We start from the raw sequence: 20,052 nt of genomic DNA on the forward strand, positions 1-20,052 counted from the left end.
GAGCCCCGCCAGCCGCCCCCCGCCCGCTCCGCAGCGCCCGCCACCGCCGCGAAGTTTGGCCCCTCTCGGATCCGGTGCCCCCCCCTCCAGCCTCCTTCTGACGTCACGCGCCCCCTCCCCTTTCCACATTTCGCGGCGCGAAAGCCCAACTGACAGCGGCAGGCCGGGGTAGGGGGGAGCGGGGCGGGGCTCTGGCGCCACGTGACCGACCCCTCGGGGAGCGGGGGGGGCGGGCGTCGCCGCGCGCCGGGTCACGTGAGAGTGGAGCGCGGCCGGCCGTTGGCAGCCGCGCGCGGGTCACGTGGGGCGCGGTGGCGCCGCCTCCTTCTGCGCGGAGCTCCGAATCGCGGCCCGCGCGCGCTTTTCTGCCGCCCGCGCGCCTCGCGCTCGCTCCTGTCAGCGGCCATCGGGCGGCGGCAGCGGCGGCGGCGGGCCCGCTCCATGGCGCCGGCGGCCGCCTACCCCCGCGGCTGAGCGCTCCGCTCCCCGCCAGCGCCCGGGGTATGGTGGGCAGGGTCGCCGTGGCCGCGGCGGCCGCCTCCCTCCCCGGGAAGGACGGCGACGCTCAGGTGGGGACGCGGCGGGCCGGGGCCGGGGGGCGCGCGGGGCTGAGCTGCTGCTGCTGCGCCAGCGGCTTCTAAACGCGGCGATTATTAAACTTCGCTTGATCGTTTGTAATGACCGCGGAAGCCTAACTAGGCGGACCGCTCTTTGGGATCGCTTTTTTAGGGTCTGATGGCGTGATTTCGGAGCAGTTCAGCTCAGTTCTAAAGCTTACCAAAATAAGCAAGGAAATCATGAAATTCTTAGTCTTCTTCCTCAAAACATGACAAGCTCTGTTTTGTGATGGAGTAGGTTCAGTTTCTTGGAGTATTTTGAAAGGCGTGGCTGCTTCTTCAGGTGTTCAGATGTTTTCCTTACCGGTAGAATCATACATCCTTCGTCAGTTTTGTGCCTCTTTGGCTAAATGCTCTGCAAATACACGCTCTGGCAGCATCTCACGGTACCTAACGGGGGAGCGTGTGGCTTGAAGGCAGTCTTTCCCAGCTCGGGTGAGGAAGTAGCAGGTCTCTGCAGAGCTGTCCTGGGGACCTGGTGGTCACTCTCAGTGTTGGGGGTCTTCAATGTGTAGAGCAAGTTTCAGGATGGGGTTTAATTCTTTCTCAATGGCAAAATCTCTTTGAAGTTTAGATGCCTGTTGAAAAAACTGAGATAAAACTGACACGTATGCAGTCTTAGTGCTTTGATGCAAGTTTTTTATCTTCCAGAAAAATACTGTTGTCACTACTGTCACTAATAAGTGCTGCATACTGAACTGCTTTGTATTTTCATATTACCTGTCGTTTTAGTTTTTTTTAAAAAAACTAAGATTAACACTGAACTTTTTTCTAGTCATGCAAGAAACGGCGAGAGGAAGATGCTTCTGTGAAAACAATCACAAGATACTTTTCACCATTAGCAAAACCAGTGGATAAAGTGTTGTCACCACCAAAACCCAACAATATACTGGATTATTTTAGAAAGACATCTGTAACTGAGAAAGCTACATCACCAGTTGTAGCTGGAGAAAATAAAATACAGTTGGATGCTGATGACAAAGATTGTAACTTACCTTTGAAACCACCTTCAAAGCTGAAGAGGAGAGGGAAGAGAGTTAATTTAAATAATAAGCTAGGAGAGATGAAAGAATCTGAGAATGAACGTGTAATAGAAATTAATAGCGATGACAGCAGCAGAGGAACAACAGGATCAAAACAAGATGCTAATGATTTTACTGCCACCTGTACTTTAGTTGACCAAAACCGTGTAGAAGAATTAGCAGAAGATAATTTGCAAAGTGAGAACATCTCAAACAATGTCATCTACAGAAAAAATGCTAAGAAAGTTGGCTCTGAAATAAATGGAATGAAAAATAGTCTAAGAAAATCAAGGAAAAGGAAGTACAAAGTAAATATGGACTTGTCTGAAAGTTTTTCAGCTGAAAACCAGTTAAATGAAAATTCTAAAAAGGAACCTAATGATAAGAAAAAAATGGTATCTCCTAAAATAGAGTGTGAGGTTGCTGTTAGTGACTCAAGTTTTGAAGTTCTGATGGATGATATGCCATCACAGGTAAATGATAGCATAATAACTGTGTCGTTTGAGGACTTCTTGAAGAGTCAAGGAGAAGATAATCTAGATCATGTTGACGAAGGCACAAAGCTAACACTGGACAATTCTTTTACAGCAAATGAAACTGTCAAAAGTGATAGCATTAGTGATCCTGAAAAGTGTGAGGAATCTCCACAACTACCACTTAAAACAGTAACTGTCCTTGCACAAATTCATTCCGTTCCCCCCAAATCACCTTCTCTACATAAGGAGCAAAAAGCTTCCAGGAAAGTAGCTTCCATTTTTTTGAAGCAGAAAGGATGCGTAGGGGAAAAAGATAGCAGTCCACTGCTCTTGGAGAGTGAACAAACTGAACAAATTACTCAGAAAAGAAAATCTAATGTCGTTATTGAGGAAAAGGAATTGGAGTTGGCTGTACTAGAGACTGCAGGATCAGAATCTTTAAAGTCAAAATGTTCCCTAGAAGAAAGGCATCAGTTTATGAAAGCCTTTAGACAACCGACATCAGATATAACAAAAAGTGGAGTTAAAAAGGCACCTGGAAAACTAAAACAAGTCATTACAAAGTATTCAAAAGAAGAAGGAACAGGAGGAGGTGACATTGCTTCAAATAAGAGATTAGAAAGTGAAATACCAGAAGATTATGTGGACAAACATTCACATTATAGCCCTGAAAACAGTAAAACTAAAAACAAAAGACCTAAAAAGTTTCAGAAAAATGGAAACAGAAGAAAGAAGGCCTTGGAAAATAAGGAAATGTGTGTCTTAAATAGTAGCGATTACAACAAAGATGAGTGTTCAGGAGCTAGTGTTCATATTAAGGACAATGCTTTAGATGTAAGAATTTCAAGTCCAAAAGTGAATGAGTTAAGGAGGAGTTTAAGGCAGAAGAAAATTGAAACATCCAAAAAGGTTACACCTAAAAAAAATAGAATTAAAAATGCTTTTTGTGAAAATGAATTAAGTGATAGTCCTTTACAGACTTCCACACCAAAAGCAAGGAGGAAATCCTTGGAGAAAAGTAATGTGTATAAGGCTGAGGTGATTACAATACCCTTTGAGGCAAACAGCCCAATAAGGTAAACATTTTAGAATATATTCTGTCTTTTTGCACTTTGTTTTCTTGCAGATATTTTAAGAGTAAGACATAATAAATTCATTGGAACGCATACCAGTGCTGCATGAGTATTGAGCATGTTGGATAATAATATAGTGGAACCAGAGTTGACTCTAGAATTGTGCTTGTGTTGAAAGACAAAAACAATACACCTATGAGGGGGTTTATTTCTCCCTGCAGCACTGTATTTTTAAAGGCTCTAGAATATGAAATTTAGAGTAATATTTTCTTTTATTAAAGTAATTTCATAATACTTTTCCTTAATTAGAATGAGGTTTACACGGATCAGTGGAACTAAAAAATCAAATAAAGCTGAAGCAATGAAAAATGAAGAGTTTACCTCCAAAAATATAAAGGTAATTTATGAAACACTTTTTGTGTCATATAACAGTATTTTGTGTCACTTACTGTATGTGTGTAGTTATATTAATATTCAGTATTGTGTGACTGTGTAATAAAGTTAACTGGAGGATCCCCTTGTAGGGCTCTGATTCCCTTTTGAGAAGTATTTTATTATTTGTAACTGGATGTTTAGCTTGTCACAGTTTGCTCCTCTTTCTAGTCTTTCACTTCTTGTTTTTGATATAAACTTCAAATCATATGCTTTTATGAGTGTGACAGATGATATTAATATGTGAAGTACTTACAGGATAGATGGCTATAAATTGCTAGATATTTTAGTTATTTTGTACTTTGTTAATAGATGAGCTCTACTTCTAAAAATATATCCAAAGCGAAACAGCTGGTTGAAAAAGCAAAGGCTATACGGCATAATAGAACAAAGGTTAGCGAAGACTTATCGACTCCTGTGAGGCGCTCATCACGACAGCAAGCTCTTGCTGAAAAGAAAAAATTGCAAGAAAATGAAGTAAGCCTGTATACTTTGAAAAAAAAATTTTCCAAGTTTTGTGACTTATTTAAGCAGAAAAAAATGTTTCTCATCTTGCAAATGTTTCTCTTAAGGAATCAAATAAGGTACATAGTGATAAAATGGTATGCTAAATATCAAATAGTGATGTAGAACTGCCAGACTTGGACTGCAAAGATCATCCTAATGCAGATCTATGAAGTCCGGATAGTGACCAGGTAGTCACACTCTAAAAGTGACTGTTTCTTTACCTTATGGAGAACAAGGTGTCTGTCTCCGATGTATATGTTTTAGACTTCTAAATTTAGATAAGTAATTTTGGCCTGCATTTATGTATTGTCCTTAGTAGTTAGGAGAGGACAGTAGGCTTGGGAGAAATTAATCCTATATACTATTTCCGTGTAGGCAATACTAATAAAAGTATTTTATAACTTTCAAATTATGTTCACTAATTTCCAAGCTCTCTAGCTGTGTGTTCAGTTTTCTAAGTACCTATCATTAGTTGGTGGTGTTAACAAAGGAGAAAAGATTGCACTTCCTTCCTTATTTTGTTTGCTTTCCCTCTAGGAATCGGTAATAATTTTAGATTCAGGCCTGAGTAATGGCACTACTACAATGCATAATGTGAAGCAAAAACAAACGAATCTTCGGAGCCTCAATGATGTTCTGGGGAAAAAGTCTAGAAATGTGAATGTTACCAAGAACTCAAATGGTAATTAGGTTTTTACTAAACACATGTTAAATTTTTATTATGATTATTAAGTATTTTAACTTTTATTTTATAAAATGTCCTCTATAGTACATTCCTCTTCTGTTTTGATAAATACAATATTCATATACATAGCCTTCCTTTTTATGACATGAATTATAGTGTAGAGATTTTTTTACATGTTTCTCTGATTGCTCCCCCTTCCTTCCTCCCCCGGCCTGCCCCCCCACCCCCACCCCAACTGGGGGAAACTGTTTGAAAAACTAGTAATATGTAACTGCCAATAGTAGAATACTACAAAGCACTGTATGCTAACTTAAGCATTTTTTAATGTTATGTAAAATAACGTCTATAGTTATGTAATAACTAGAAATATAACAATATTAATTAATGTAGATAGTATGGTTTTACATGAAAACTTTTTTAGTCTGAAAGTCTCCTCAATGCAGTGCCTTTACAGAGGTTAAAGTACTCAGCTTTCCCTTAAGAAAAGGAGACTCCATTAGGAATGTTATTAGATGGAAAGTATAGATAGTGAGGAGGGAAGCAAAGTTAGAATCTAGACATGATGAGAGAAGAAGGTTGAGCTGTATATCAGTGGTAATCCAATCATAATCCTCTTCTTCCCCCCCCCCCTTTTTTTTTTAAAGGAAAACTGGGCTGTCCCCCTTCGTTCCAAGGCAAAAATGTTCAAAAGACTGCAGATGCACCAATTGTGATCTTTGATGAAAGCAGGTCAGTGGTCAAAATTACAGTTGCTTAAGAATTAAAATGTATTTCAAGGTTACTTTAATATTCTCTCATTTTACAATTTTAAATTCACTTATTGAAATGTGTGTAAATGTTCATGTTTTATACCGATAAATATGCAGCTTGTACACTTCTGGGGGTTTTTTTGTTTGTTTTTTTGGAGGATTGCTTCTTTAACTATTGTTGAGCCATTTTAGATGTTTCAAAACCTAGTTTATGACTAGCATAAAGAAATTCATGCTCTTGATTCTGTGTTTTTATGTGCAGCTCAGGATGTTTTAAAATCTCTACTAACACAAAACTTTAAAATTAAATACAAACTCATTATAGTTGAATTAATTTTAACAGTTCTCCCAGACTATTTCTTACTTAATGTGTAAAGTGAATCTTATTAAATTCTGTTGTAGCTCAGTGTACCTAGTAGTTGTAATTATTTTTTCCTTAAACTTCTGTTTTCATTAAAGCCGAGATGCATCTGAAAATTCTCAAGATGGTGATCAGTTCAGAGCAAAACGTGAATTCTTGATGAGTGGTTTGCCAGAGTCACTGAAAAGACAGATTGCAAAGAAAGCAGCAATAATGGAAGCATACTCTGTTGCAAGTTCCTGTTTTAAGACAGTTGTCCATGTACAGCAGAAAGATGAGTGTAAGCTTTTGTTCATTCATTGATAAATCTATATAATAGTTTCAAGTAAATCTTTGGGAGATCTGTACAGAAAAGAAAGTTGGAAAACAGAACTTATTATGACTCGAATAATTGGCCTGCCTTTCTTGTGTTGCAGGAAGAAATGAATGCTTACAAGCTTCCAGTTTTTATATGCACAACTTTCATGTTAAGTTGATGCTAGAGTAATATATACGTTTATGGGTAGGGATGTAATAGTCTTAATGTGTAATCAAAAAAAATCAGTCTTTCAAGTTCTAATTTGGAGAATAAAAGTCATGTTGGACTGATTGGGGCAGAAACGATTTCCTTCAAACACAGGCGAAATGCTTCTCAAAAGAGCAGCCCAGTTTTTTTCCCCATGCTAAGTGAGGGAGTGTGCTACAATGCTCTTACTAAAGGGCATGGCGGAAGGTAGAGTAGGACTTAACTTTTATGATTACAAACCAACCAGCAATCCTGGGGAGGACAGCTGTCCTACAGAGAACCGGTGAGGTCACAGGTAGTTATTTAAAGTGATCAGAGCCCAGGAGCAATTTACTGGAGAAATGTTTTATATACAAGTGTGCAAATTTGTGCTTGTGGGAGGTTGAATTAGGAAAAATACAAAGTCAGTGTAGTGTAATTAAATAAGCTTGGCTTTGACATGATCAAGCTGTAAATGAAAGAGCATTTACTGCCACTTAGTGTGGGGTATTGTGTCAGTGGCTGCATCTCTGTTTTGTTGAAGGCTTACTTTTTTTTTGTAGGTTATCCATTGTGGAAATTGAAATCACCATCATGTCCTATATTAACTAAGCTAAGGAAACTGAATACTGAAGTCACTAATGTCACAAATATCACTATCTCACTTGGTGAATTTTCCACTGTGAATTCCAAACTAACTGGAAACCATTCTGCATCTGTGGTTAGTACTTTAAAAATATTTTTTGTTACCATAACAATGAAGAGTAAATTGAGAATTTTTGTTACTTGTTAGAACTTCTACTAAAAAAAAATCTTGTAGCTTAAGTCAATGTCAGCCATGGATTGTGTGTGTGTGTGTGTGTGTGTGTGTGTGTGTGTGTGTGTGTGTGAGAGATTTGCCCCTTCTGCATCACAACAGTAGGTGATTTTTCAGGGCTTTCTGTTAATCACTGGTCTTAAGAAGACAGCTACCAATGTTAAATTATGAAAAACTGTCATTGCTGTTCTGTATAATATTTTTGAATGACTTTTTATTCTATATTACAGTTCTCTGGTGAGCGAACAGTTTTTCCTGAAATATTCAGAAAAGACTTACTAGATGAGATCATGTTCTTCAACTCCCAGTTTCCTGTACGAAAGTATTTTTACAAGCTTCTGAAAAAGCAAACAGAACGATTGCTTTTTGAAAACAGTATACAAGGTTAGTAATTTACATAGTAAATCTCACCTCCCACAAAAACAAACAGTGGCATAAGAAAACAACTTGAAACTTCCAGAAATTGTTCAATGAAAGAATATTGTTGTTGGAAATAAACTGGTCCTTATATTTCAGGTCATTTTGACCAAATTCTTTCAAATGTGGCTTAAGCAAATATACAGCTGTAATGGGCATAGCCTGAAATTTAAAAAGATGTAATATGTTTTCTCATAGAAAACAGAGATAGCACTGTAAAGTCTGAAGTAAATCAAAAGCATTCTGACAATTGGAAAGAAACTAAAAGGAAAAGGAAAGAAACTGAAGACCACAAATCAAAAAGAAGAAAACGAGTTGAAGTTACAGAGGCTGAGATAAAATCCAAAGCTTCCAGGAACCTTAGCACTCCCATAGCTGGGAAAAAACAAGCAGAGACAGGACTGGCAACACATTTGGGAAAAGACAAGACCCAGAAATCGGATGTTATGACAGAAGACGCTGAAGTTTTATCAGAGCCAAACGTAGTTTCAGGTAACTACATTTCAAGTCTGATGCATTTTATCAGTGCAAAGAGATTTAAATATGTGATACGTCATCCTTCCACTGTGGTGCAGGACAGTTCCAGATTGCCTCCAATGAGTGTATAGAGGAAACAGGGGAAACACAAGAACATTATAAAATAAGTAGACCACATAAAGGATTCAAAGGATATTCACTATTGTCGTTATTACTTTGTGTGTCTTATGAGACAGACAAGAATTAACAGTGAGTTTTAACCTTAAGTTGTGTAAGTTCATGCATGGAAGCTGTATAGGAAGCCTGTACTGGGACATGTTTATGTGTATCATCTAGTGGATTTTGTGCTGTCTTTTCCTCTTTCAGTTTTCATAGCTTTCTCCATACAGCCTACTTCATATCCTTATAGGTAAGAACTAATTTTCTCTGAAATACTGATCTGAAACTGCTTTTATGTTCTCTGCTTATAAGGGTTTTTCCTTGTCTTAATCCCATGATCCAAATTCAGCAATCCTATTCAGTCTTAATATTCTGCCAGATTTGCTCAACTCTTTCAGATGAAGAAATACTTTAAAAGTGGATAATTCTTCTGTAGGTGTTGAAAAGGAAGATGTGCTCTGGACAGAAAAGTATCAGCCTCAAGACTCCAGTGAACTTGTAGGGAACAAGAAAGAAATTGAAAAGCTGCACAGGTCAGAAATGCGAGCATGGATCCATTGTCTTAAAATAACCCAGAGCATTGTACTACTTGATTATGCTTAAAGTGAAGCTAACAATTTGACACTGTGCTTGAAAAAGACTTACAGAGTGTGTGTTTTGGGGCCTTGCTTTGGTTTCTCTTCCAAAAAGTTGCAGAAAAAAATTGTCGGTTGGTATGAATGACATGTTGGTCATAGTTTACTTTATAGCAATATCATAGAAATTTGTATGGTACCAAATAAAAACATACCTGAAATGCTACAGTAGATCATGGGTTAAAATGGAATACTTAATTACTTAATGTCCTTACAATTTCAGTAAAACTGACTTTTGTCAGGTTATTTTATGTTTACTCCACATGAATGAGAGATAGCAACTTATCAGTACTTGTCTATACTTTCCTGCAAGCATGCCTGAGCCTGATCTTGATGCACTGCCTCTGCTGTTGACGGTAATTTAGCGCTCAAGTCCATCTAATCTATTGTGCTTTCTGTTAAAGTCTGTGTTGGTTTAAGTTATTGTTGTGACTCTTATGCAGAGTTTAATGATCCATCTGCCAGACAGTGCTTATCATGAATGGCAAAGTATTCTCTAGCGAGAATTTGCGAAGTGACTTGTTTTTATACAAGTCAGCTAATAGAAGGATTCCTTCTTCATTCTTTAAGGAAAAAAAAATCAAATGCCAAGCAAAACTTTTTTTAATCTGAAGGAACTCGATTTAGTTTGAGAGGGAGAAAAAGTGGCTGATCTCTTCTAATTTTACATTATGTTCCATCTGAATTTGAGTTGCTTTACTGAGTAATAACTTCTTTTTCTGTTCTTTCCCCTTATAGTTGGTTAAAAGAATGGAAAAAAAGAGCTGATTGGGAAGAAAAAAGAAATCAGAAAGGGGCAAAGGAGGATAAAGAACATCAAGGTGCTGACAGAATTAAAAATAAAATAAAATATGTATACATAGCTGCTTCTTGTTAATGTTGGCATAAAATGACATGAAGGGGTAATGGTCCAAACAATCCTTTTCTCCTTTAAATAATTCTACAGATTCTTTGGACAGCCTTGACTTTAAAGATGATAAATCTGATATTGAGGAAGAGACTAGCCTTTGCAATACTGTTCTGATAACTGGCCCACCAGGAGTGGGAAAAACTGCTGCAGTATATGCTTGTGCTCAGGAACTTGGTTTCAAGGTTGGTGGAGTCTCTTCAGTGGCATTTTTCTTAATTGTAACTAGTGATATAAAGCAACTGTAGTACAAGAAGTCTAAAATTTCTTTTATAAATTAAATATAATTGCAGATATTTGAAGTTAATGCCTCTTGCCAGCGCAGCGGTAGACAGATACTGTCTCAACTAAAAGAAGCGACTCAGTCTCATCAAGTGGACAAAAAAGGCATAAACGCACATAAACCTTGCTTCTTTAACAGCTGTAGCAGTGCCAAGTCACCAAGTAAGTTTCGTAGCTATAGCTGTCTTTTTTAGAAACTGACTTCCCAAAACAATTTTTAGACATCAATTCTCTGGAAAAGATAGCAAATTTCAGTTTACCTGGCCACCATAATAGTAATAAATGCTCAGCTGGTTTACCCAGCTATGTACCAAATTTAATGACTTTCTCAGAATGACTGACTTTTATCTTCATCAGTTATATCTCTAGTGGTAGAGTAAAAGCTATGGCAGTTGAATAGAATGTTGAAGGGAAATTGTTCCCTGTAACAAGAGAAGAAAAGTAAAATGAGCGGAAATATGCACAGTAAAACTATCCTGTGCTATATACAAAACAGCTGAACAGGGATTTGCTTTAAATTTGCCTGAGAAATGTCAGTTTGAAATTATATATTTCAAGCATAAGTTTAATGAAAAACATATCTTGCAGAAAAAATATATTCTCCTAAGAAAGTTATTTCGCCAAGAAAACCTCCGCTTTCACCAAGAGGAGCAAAACGAAGCTTACCCCCTAAAACACTAGCAAACTATTTCAAAATTTCTTCCAAACGGAAAAATAATGATGAAATAGTAACATCGCAAGAAAAAAATAAAGGTAGGTATCACTATTTAATGATCAGTTATCTTCTTTGGAGATGGAAAAGCTATACTGTGCTACTGTGTATCTGGAGATAGGTGGAGAAACGAGTAGAATAAGTATATTTATTATACCCTAACTGCCAGAAAGGGCTTCTTAACATCTCTGATGCACTTATCCACATAGAAGGTGCATTATGCTCCAGTACAGGAGAGCTAACTAGTGCACAGACCATCTAACACATTGTTAAGTACACTTGGCTTGCTTTCCCTTGTCTTTTTCAGAGCTTTTAGTCAAGAGAGCATAAATTTAAAAACTGTCTCTGTCTGTAGTAAACACATTTATACTACTTTGGTGCCTGTTTCAGATTGGGGTGAAGTGGTCATTGTGCTACATGGTGTATGTGCATACAAAATTACTGCCACAGAATTAGGGTGTCCCCCAAAGCCAAAAAATGTTTGATCACAGAATGTGGATTTTAATATATAGAAAGGCAAACTGAAGTCCATGAGTAGTACATTTCCAAATGTTTCATGGGATCACGAGTCTTACAGACAGATTTTTACAAAGAAAATATTGTATTTAGACAACCAGTATTTTTGCATAGGCAGTAGAAAGGAATGAATGAGCAAAGCACTGAATAGGATTGGGGTAATCAAGTCTAGCCCTTGTATTTTCAGGCAATTGCATTACTTTGTCTTGAAGGACTTAGACAGCATCTATGCCATGCCCCAGCACATCATAGCTCACATGAATTTTTTGCAAAGAGTCAGCCCCATCACCACACACTAGTGAATTTCCAGCAAGTTTCTCAACTTTTTTTTTAACGAGACATCAGAAAAGGATGTAGGTCAGATATCTAAAATTTTGTGTCAGTGTAGGGTTTTTTTAAGTAGTTTATACACTGGGCAGTCTTTGAAACCAGTGTTTAGAATGCATATTAAATGGTTTCAGTCCTCCTTTCCTTTACTGTTAATTGTTCACCCATCTGCAGAAAATCAGGATTCATGTGAAGAAAAGAAAGATGCTGAAATCAAGTCAGTAAACGAAGTCGAAGGAGGAGAACACAACAGAAAAAGTGCAACATCTCTCATTCTCTTTGAAGAGGTAAAACTCAGGTGAAATACTGATATGAGCAATGCATACTTTTGTTATGTTTAAAGAAATTAATGTTTTCCTCTGTGAGACTTCTAGGGAGATTCAAGTGTAAGGCTTATCAACTTTTAAAAAACGAATTCAGTGCTTAATTACTTCATCCTCCTGAGTATTTTCTTAATCAGACTTGCACAAATTTATCACTGATCATTATTTTACAAGCATATTTTAAAGATGAAGAAACTACCTATTGCTTGACTATCAACAGTTGCTCACTGTTGGAACAGTTTGCAAGATTCTGCTACCTTAATTTCTTTGGTTATGTCAAAAGTATTGATTTTAATTTTAGACTAATTAAATGCTCTGAGACAGTTTGAAACAGTCACCGTAACCATCCCAGTAGTTAAAATTTCTAAGCCCATATTAAATTTCTCTTTTCTAATGAAGTCCTCTTACCCAAAACCATCTTTAGGTCCTAAATTAAGAATGCAAAATTACAGCCCAGAACGTAATTTTAACTAGATTAAGGCTGTATAGCAATGTTGCCAACTGTGGGTTCATCCTACAGAACATTTTTATTTAAAAAAACAAAAAACAAACAAAAAAGGCAGGGGGAGCTTGATCACAGAAGACTGATCAAACGGCTGTGTGAAGACAAGTGGACCTTACCTGAAGCATGTTTACTATCATGGCCCACGTATGTTCAAAAAATCTATATTAATGTTAAAAGCCTTATTCTGTAATTAGCATTGTCTTACTGCATTCACAGCTTGTACCTGTTGTTGAAGCTATTGGCATTTTGCACTTCATTTGTTTTCTATAGGTAGATATAATATTTGATGAAGATGCAGGGTTTCTCAATGCAATAAAGACATTCATGGCAACTGCAAAGAGGCCTGTAATTCTTACTACTAATGGTGAGTAGTGTTTATTTCAGTAATTAGGCTTTCCACACATAAGAGCCTATTTGAACAGGATGATTTAAATAGTAATGGTGGATTGCAGCTCCCGGATGTAAAATTTAATGAGTCTGGAGACTATAAAATGAGTTTGTTAGTATTCAAGTAAAGATGCTTCAACTGAGTGCTTTAATGATTAAAGAAAATAATTAGTTTTGAATGTAATTTCATGACAGTTAACTGATATCTCTTTATGTAGATCCAACATTTAGTTTAATGTTTGATGGCTATTTTGAAGAAATCAACTTTAAAACCCCTTCCCTGGTAAGTCTGTGCTTGGAAGTGCGCATACATCCCAAGCAAATATTTGTCAGTTAATTTAAGCTTGACACTTAAATGTTGATTTAGGTTTATATCTAGCTTATATCTATTTTATTGGAAAACTACTTTTTTTTTTTTTTTAATGCAGGGACATATAGGAAGTACTTATCTTTACATGTAGAGTTATTGATTGTTAGCCCGGAGGTTTTATTTTTGTAATCATTTAGTATTTGTGAGGGTATTACAATAAATACATCTCTTAATTCAGTTTTCAGTATGGAATAATTCATTTCATACAAGCTATGTCTAATAATAACTTTGTTTTGAAAACTGACTATGCCAGTGTTGGTTCATTCATTGAAAAGTAAAGGAACTATTGTAAAAATATGATGGGTTATTTCTTTAATGTAAACCTTTAATACAATATATTAATTTAATATAATATTGGTATTCTGTATAGCAAATAGTTATATATTATATTAGAAACCTAAGTAAATGAGAATCAGTAGGAACTAACTTTTGGAAAAGGGGTGTGGGGGGGTGTAATATTGAAAGTCTTTTGGGCTACCTGATAAAGAGGAGGCTTAAAAGAAAGGAAAGCCTTTAAAGTGAATATAGTTCACTAAAACCTGCTGTCTTGTGATGAGAAACAAGGTCCATATGGTTGAATTCTTAAATTGAACTTAGTTCTGTGATGTGGGCTGTTTGGATTTGGCACAAAATTCTGCTCCTCTACAGAAGTTTTAATATAACTGTAATCTACTTTATTAAATTGTTGTGTACTATGTTAGAAGGAAAAATGTATTGCAAGCACATATAGAACAATTTGCTTCTGTGTGATTTATGTCTGGATGGATGAGTTGTTTTTCAGTAGTCTTTGTCTTAACTTTTGTTTAGATAAATGCTGCTAGCTATCTGCAAGTGCTGTGTTTGGCTGAAAATTTACGAACAGATGTGAAAGACTTAGCTGCTTTGTTAACTACAAATAACTGTGATATCAGACAAAGTGTTCTCTTCTTACAATTTTGGGTTAGAAGTGGAGGTGGATGCTTGAAAGATAAACATTTGGCACTCCATGGTAGGTTGAACTAAATTTTAAAAATAAATTCTCCATCTTAACATAAATTTGAATTTGATTAAATCATTCTTAGACATGTATGAAAAGTTGGTAACTTTAAGATGCCTAAACATTTTTTTTGGGGGGGGGGGGGGGGGGGGCTGGTTTTCTGTGCATGAGGGTTTTTTTTCCTTCAAGATCTTGTTATATATACATAAGGGTCTAGAAGTTTGATTTACTTGTACCTCTGAAGTACAGTAATGATGGGTAATAATTTATCTCCCGTTCCTCTTATGCTAAAGTGGGCAGAGTAGGGAGACAGTAGCTCAGAGTTGGCTGTTCTTTTAGTCATCTGAGTTGTACATAACTCACCTAGCAAGCAGGTAGAAAAGGTAAGGAGAACTTGATCCCAAAGGATTCGGGAAGAGTATCCTCAGCAGATGTGTGAAAGAGGGGCTATTGGTACATAAAAGGAAGAGCAGCCCATTTCAAATGGTTGATTACAAAGAAGGGAGAGTGGGCAAATCAACAGGACTTAAGGAAACGGTGATGATGGGGATGATTGATTAAAAAGTTGCTATATTCATTCAGAACTACAGTAAGAAGAATTTCTTAAAGACTTTTTATAGTATCCTTTAAAAAAGTAATTGAGGCAAAAAAGGGGAAAAAATCAACTATTTCATGGTGCAACTTTGCCTTTTCAAGTAAAGCATGTTATATTTGTGCAGGAGGAGATGAGACAAATAAAGCAGATGAAGGAAGTAATTCTGAAAATACTACTGATTCCAAGACTGATTTTTCTCAAGCTGATACACATCTCTGGGAGTTTCCAAAATGTGATACAGGCTGTGTAGAGACATTGCTTGGCCTTAAGAATATCTTGTTGCCTTCAGAAGACTTGTTTATGTTTCTTAAGGTATTTTTTGTATTTGACTAGCTAATACTTTGAATAATTGCCATGCATATGTTCCAATAATTGTGTGTAATCGTTATTATGAATAGCATCTTAGAAGAAAATGATTTTGGAAAAAAAAATGCTTCTAGAAATTGATATCGTGTAGCAATTAACCCAAACTGGTGCAGCCTCCTTCAAGCAAACAGTCCCTTGCCTTATGAGTTTAAAGCTAAAAATAGGAGACTTCATGTAATAACATTCTTACTTTTCAAAAAAATTATTTTAATGTATTAATAAATTTTTTTCACAATTACTGTTTTACAGCACAAAATCACAACTATGGATGAATGGAATAAATTGATACAGCTTCTCACAGAATTCCAGATGAAGAAAGTGGATTTTATATATAGTAATCTTGAATTTATTCTTCCTTTACCAGTGCATGTTCTTCCAAACCAGTTTGAAGCCTCTAACTCCATACTTGAAAGGACTACTGTAGGTTCTTCAAATAACAGAGCTACTAATAGTTATTGCACTGGGAAAAGTAGCTCTGGAAAAAAGTCTAAAAAGACAAAGAACCAGAAAAAGCTTGATATATTGGATGATAGTGATTTATTTGATACTGGACTGAACTACTCAGCTGAATTTATAACTTTGCCAACAGATAGCCCTGTATCATGTGCTGAAGTAAACAAAGAGGAATTAAAATTGATGAATAAAGAAGAAGAAAAAACAGAAATTAAAAAAAACCCAGCAAGTGAGAAAAGATCTGCTCTTGTTTTTCAGTGTCTAAATTCACTGACTGAATTTGTGGAGAACATGTCTTTTTTAGATTGCTGTATAAACACTAATACGAAGGAACCACTGGAGTTTTCTAAAAATGAAGGATTTAATTGGACAAATGGCAAAATCAAAAATGGTCTTTGTGATGAATTCAGTATAGAAAATACTGATTGGTGGAGTTCCCAGAGCTGTAGTGAACTCAAGGCAACTGTTGAAGCACTCAGTTTTCATAAATGTTCTGTTAATATTTCAAAAAACTTGGAGGCCTCTTTGGGTACCAGTAAAACACCTGAAAGTGAACTTGAGGGACTTACTTTGCATATTTCAAACACAAGAAATTATGTATCCTTCAGTCAGTCAGCTGATTCAAGGTAAGACCTTGCTAATATTTCCTGGGATATAATGCAGTTACTTGTGGAGGAAAGCATTTCACAGCAAGTAGGACTGTTTCAGATGCTGCACATACACATTCATACCAATGTGAATGTTTTTGTTGTATCTCAGAACACTAGAAGAAATCGTTTACTTTTAAATGATGCTAAACTTGGCAATCACTGCAAAAAGATGACTTTCCTTGTTTGAATTACCTGATTGTAATGTTGCTCAGGAGTGGTAGCCTTAATCTGGTCAGCTTATTTACAAAAAGACAAAACAAAACAGCCTAAGGGAAGGGCTTTTTTAAGGTAGATTACTTCTGCAAATGCCAGACATAGGGATTTTTTTCATTCAGTGGCTGGTTATTGAGTCCATATTAAAGGTATAAGTGTTGCTTGATCAAGACCCAACAGAATTTAGAGCAAAGTTACTGCAGTATTTTTGTACTAACTTATGCTGAAAAAGAGTAATACATTTATAAAAGATCAAGAAGTCCATTACTGTTAGCAAGTATTGATACGAAAGACTGGCTTTAATAAAAAAGGAAACTAGTCATCATACATGAAGTTGGCATAATAGGTGAAGAAAACCTATTTAGGTGCCTGAATAGGAAATTAGGTTATACTTAGGTTTCTGTAAGTCAGCACCTGATTGAGCCGCAATGTCAAAATGGATGCAACTGTCTAAACACATGACCAAGTTCAGCCAATATATGATGAGTAAAACATTGACCTGATTACATACATTACAATACACTGATCTGATATTGACATTCTGGCAAATACCAATCACATGACACTATTTCTGAAGACAACAGATGCTTTGGGATAGCTGGTCTGGCCGGTGTACTAAAGTTCACGTACATAAGGACTAGACTGTGAAGACCTCCCCAGATTAATCTCTGTAGTTAAGCTTGGAGGATTGGCAGAACAAATGACTGTCCCTCATGTTTCTGTCTTGTTACTGCAGCTTTTGTGGTGCTGCATAAGCAGCATGGGATCAGAAGTCTCAGGTGTCTAGTCCAGTGGAAAGTGGTTTTGGACATCTGTATCTTTTAATGGTTTTAAACAAGTGGATTTGGCATTAAAGGTATAAAATGGACACTAAACGTTCTTGAACAAGAAACAATAAAGATTCATTCTCCGTTTTAGCATTCACAAAAAAGCACAGAAGAGGCTGGCAGTCATCAGAACTGTATTTTCCAGAACGCCTTTAAACCTGGGTAATAAGCAAGCCAGCATAGTTGAATACCTCCCCACTCTTCGCAATATCTGTAGGTCCGAGAAGCTTAAAGAGCAAGGGAAGACTAAAAGAAGGTAAGTTTTGATTTTTCCTAAACCTTGTTACACTTCAATACACAGGGTAGTTAAGAATTATAGTAAAATACTTTGTCAAATAATTCCAGACAAGAAAGATGAATGTTTGCCTTCTGTAAACACTGGAAGTATTGCCTAGCATTTGGAAATAGCTTTATCCTCTTGTAGTCACTCTGATTTTTCTTTTTATAGGTTCTTGCATTATCTTGAAGGAATTCATCTTGAAATACCCAGACAAACTATCAACAGCCTGTCTTTTGAATTCCCTTAACATTCCTACCACCAGGAATACTTCATGCGGATGGGCCTAATAGTGGTACTCTCACCATAGCTTGATATTTCTTTTTTTTCCTTCCTCACACATTATTTTATTGTATATTCAGAGCCATTTGTATATTAAATTTCTATAAGTATTTAAAATAATGTATATACCTGCTGTCATGATACTGCTTTCCACAGCTGAAATGTGGGTTTGTTTGGTGCTTGTCCAGTAAGTGCATTTAGAATACTAAATGCACAGACTAATCAGGACTACTTCATATTTCCTTCCACAATTTATGTATCACAGCAAGAAGTGCTCGTGTGATGAGCAACTGGCACAACTTCCACAGTAAACTTATTTTTCTGAGGAGACCACTTTACTAAAATAGACTTTCTGAATTTGCAGATGAGTGCTAAATAACCTGCATAAGGGGTTTAGGGGGACACCTCTAAAGATGTAAACTACTAAAACCAACTCTTCCATCACAATAACAACTGGATAACAGTCTTTGCAAACTACTGTGCCTCAATGTACATATATTTGTATACGGTGGTTTCACTTCATTCATTATTTACAGCTGTCAGACTTTCATGTTAATCAGTTAAAATAGTAGGGAAATGATGACTTTAGCTCAAGATGGACTCAAAGATTAAGCAAGATTTTGTAAATAACAATTATACCAGTGTTACTTTGGGTTCAGTAATATTTAATTACTTCTAGTCTTGTATATTGTGTTCTATTTTTATACTGCATTTTGCATTTGAGAAGACTTCAGTCCATTTGTGATTGAATCTGTTTTTATATAAGTAAATAAATTTGTGAGACTTTGCTACAATTCTGAATGTTTCTGATGTATGAAAAGACTTTTAAAACTTAACATTTTCAGTCCATAAAGATGATTTTAATTTTTGTGTTCTTGTTTTTTTTAACTGGAAATACTTAACCATGTACTTTATGCTCTTTATATTACAGTTGGACTGTTCTTTCTCAAATTGAGTATGAGATAAAATGGGGCCATGCAGTGGCACACAAATTCCCTTAATGCTTCTGTAATAATAGGGGAGGTCATTTTCTAGTACCCTCTGTTCTCATCTTTTATTCTTTATATCTTAAAAGATGTTCAGGATAAATGAAAAATTATTTATGAACAACAGTAAATTATTTTAAGCTTTTGCATTGTGGATAGTTTTCTTCATAGCTTACTTTTTCAGTAGCCCAGAATATCCAATGAGAGTGAACTAAAGTGGTGGCTGTTAATCTTGAGTTGTATCAATGGTCTAAGTGATTCCTGTACAGTTTTGTGAGGAAAAAAAAATAATAAAGTAAGACTAAAAAGAATTTGTTCATTCCTTTTAAAGGCAATCTTAATCTAGCTAGGTTACAAGGGAGAGTGATATAATACTTCATACTATCCAGCTCGTTTTCTCTTTATTATTTTAGGAAATATGCAGATAATTTAAAAAACATAAAGCAATAGGAGGCAACTTTATCTTCTTTTAAAGTCAACTCTATGGTTCTAATAGTTTCCCTAAGAATCTTTTTTCATAGACTCTCCAGGTAATGGTGGTATAATAACCAGTCCAGAAGGTAAGGTGGAATTCCACCTATTTCACTTCCTGATGATAAGATTTGAGTAGCAGCTTTGCATTTCTATGCAGCAAGTATGAACATCCCCCTTATTTATATTTATTTCACTTCCTTTCATGACTTTAAAAAAAAAAAAAAAAAGTAACCATATTCTTCTTTCTTTCATGACTTTACCTTTTATTTTATTTTATTTTATTTTATTTTTTTGCCAGTCACAAACTGGCAGCTGATTTTGATCAAACTGAGCCCACATAACTTTACAGGAACAAAAATAATGTCCACAGTGCTACTTTTTTTGCCTAAAACGAAGGGAAAGTTTGCTTCAGTATTTTTAAGTAATAACACATCTATAACATTTTTTATAACGCAAGTCTCTGCAAAATGAATGGATTTTTTTTTTTAAACACAAATTTAGGCATAAACTTTACTGAATACAAACTGCCTGCTCTTAGTGCTTTACTAATGTAAGAAACTTAACTGTGAAACTCCTTTCCAAGTGAAATGTGTTTGAAGACCCTTAAAATATATATATATGTTTTTATATATAAATATATATATAAAGTGCAGCTTTAACCTTCTTGAAAATCTCTCCCCTCACGGTTTTGTCCTTCTCTTTCCCCGCACAGT

At 36.2% G+C, this 20,052-nt stretch overlaps 1 protein-coding gene across 1 annotated transcript; it reads left to right on the plus strand.

The window, feature by feature from the left end:
* Positions 1-285: 285 nt before the first annotated feature.
* ATAD5 (ATPase family AAA domain containing 5) lies at positions 286-19,010 on the plus strand. Its single transcript, XM_064522693.1, has 23 exons — positions 286-569; positions 1,393-3,191; positions 3,498-3,585; positions 3,933-4,097; positions 4,665-4,809; positions 5,457-5,541; positions 6,021-6,202; positions 6,970-7,127; positions 7,454-7,607; positions 7,839-8,132; positions 8,713-8,809; positions 9,650-9,732; positions 9,858-10,003; positions 10,112-10,262; positions 10,689-10,853; positions 11,830-11,942; positions 12,754-12,847; positions 13,089-13,153; positions 14,048-14,228; positions 14,936-15,123; positions 15,427-16,256; positions 17,412-17,576; positions 17,769-19,010. The coding sequence occupies exons 1-23, from the start codon at positions 504-506 to the stop codon at positions 17,845-17,847; spliced, it is 5,493 nt and encodes a 1,830-aa protein (XP_064378763.1). The 5' UTR covers positions 286-503; the 3' UTR covers positions 17,848-19,010.
* The last annotated feature ends 1,042 nt before the right edge of the window (positions 19,011-20,052 follow it).

Source organism: Dromaius novaehollandiae, chromosome 18, assembly GCF_036370855.1.
Source record: "Dromaius novaehollandiae isolate bDroNov1 chromosome 18, bDroNov1.hap1, whole genome shotgun sequence".
Classification (NCBI taxonomy): domain Eukaryota; kingdom Metazoa; phylum Chordata; class Aves; order Casuariiformes; family Dromaiidae; genus Dromaius; species Dromaius novaehollandiae.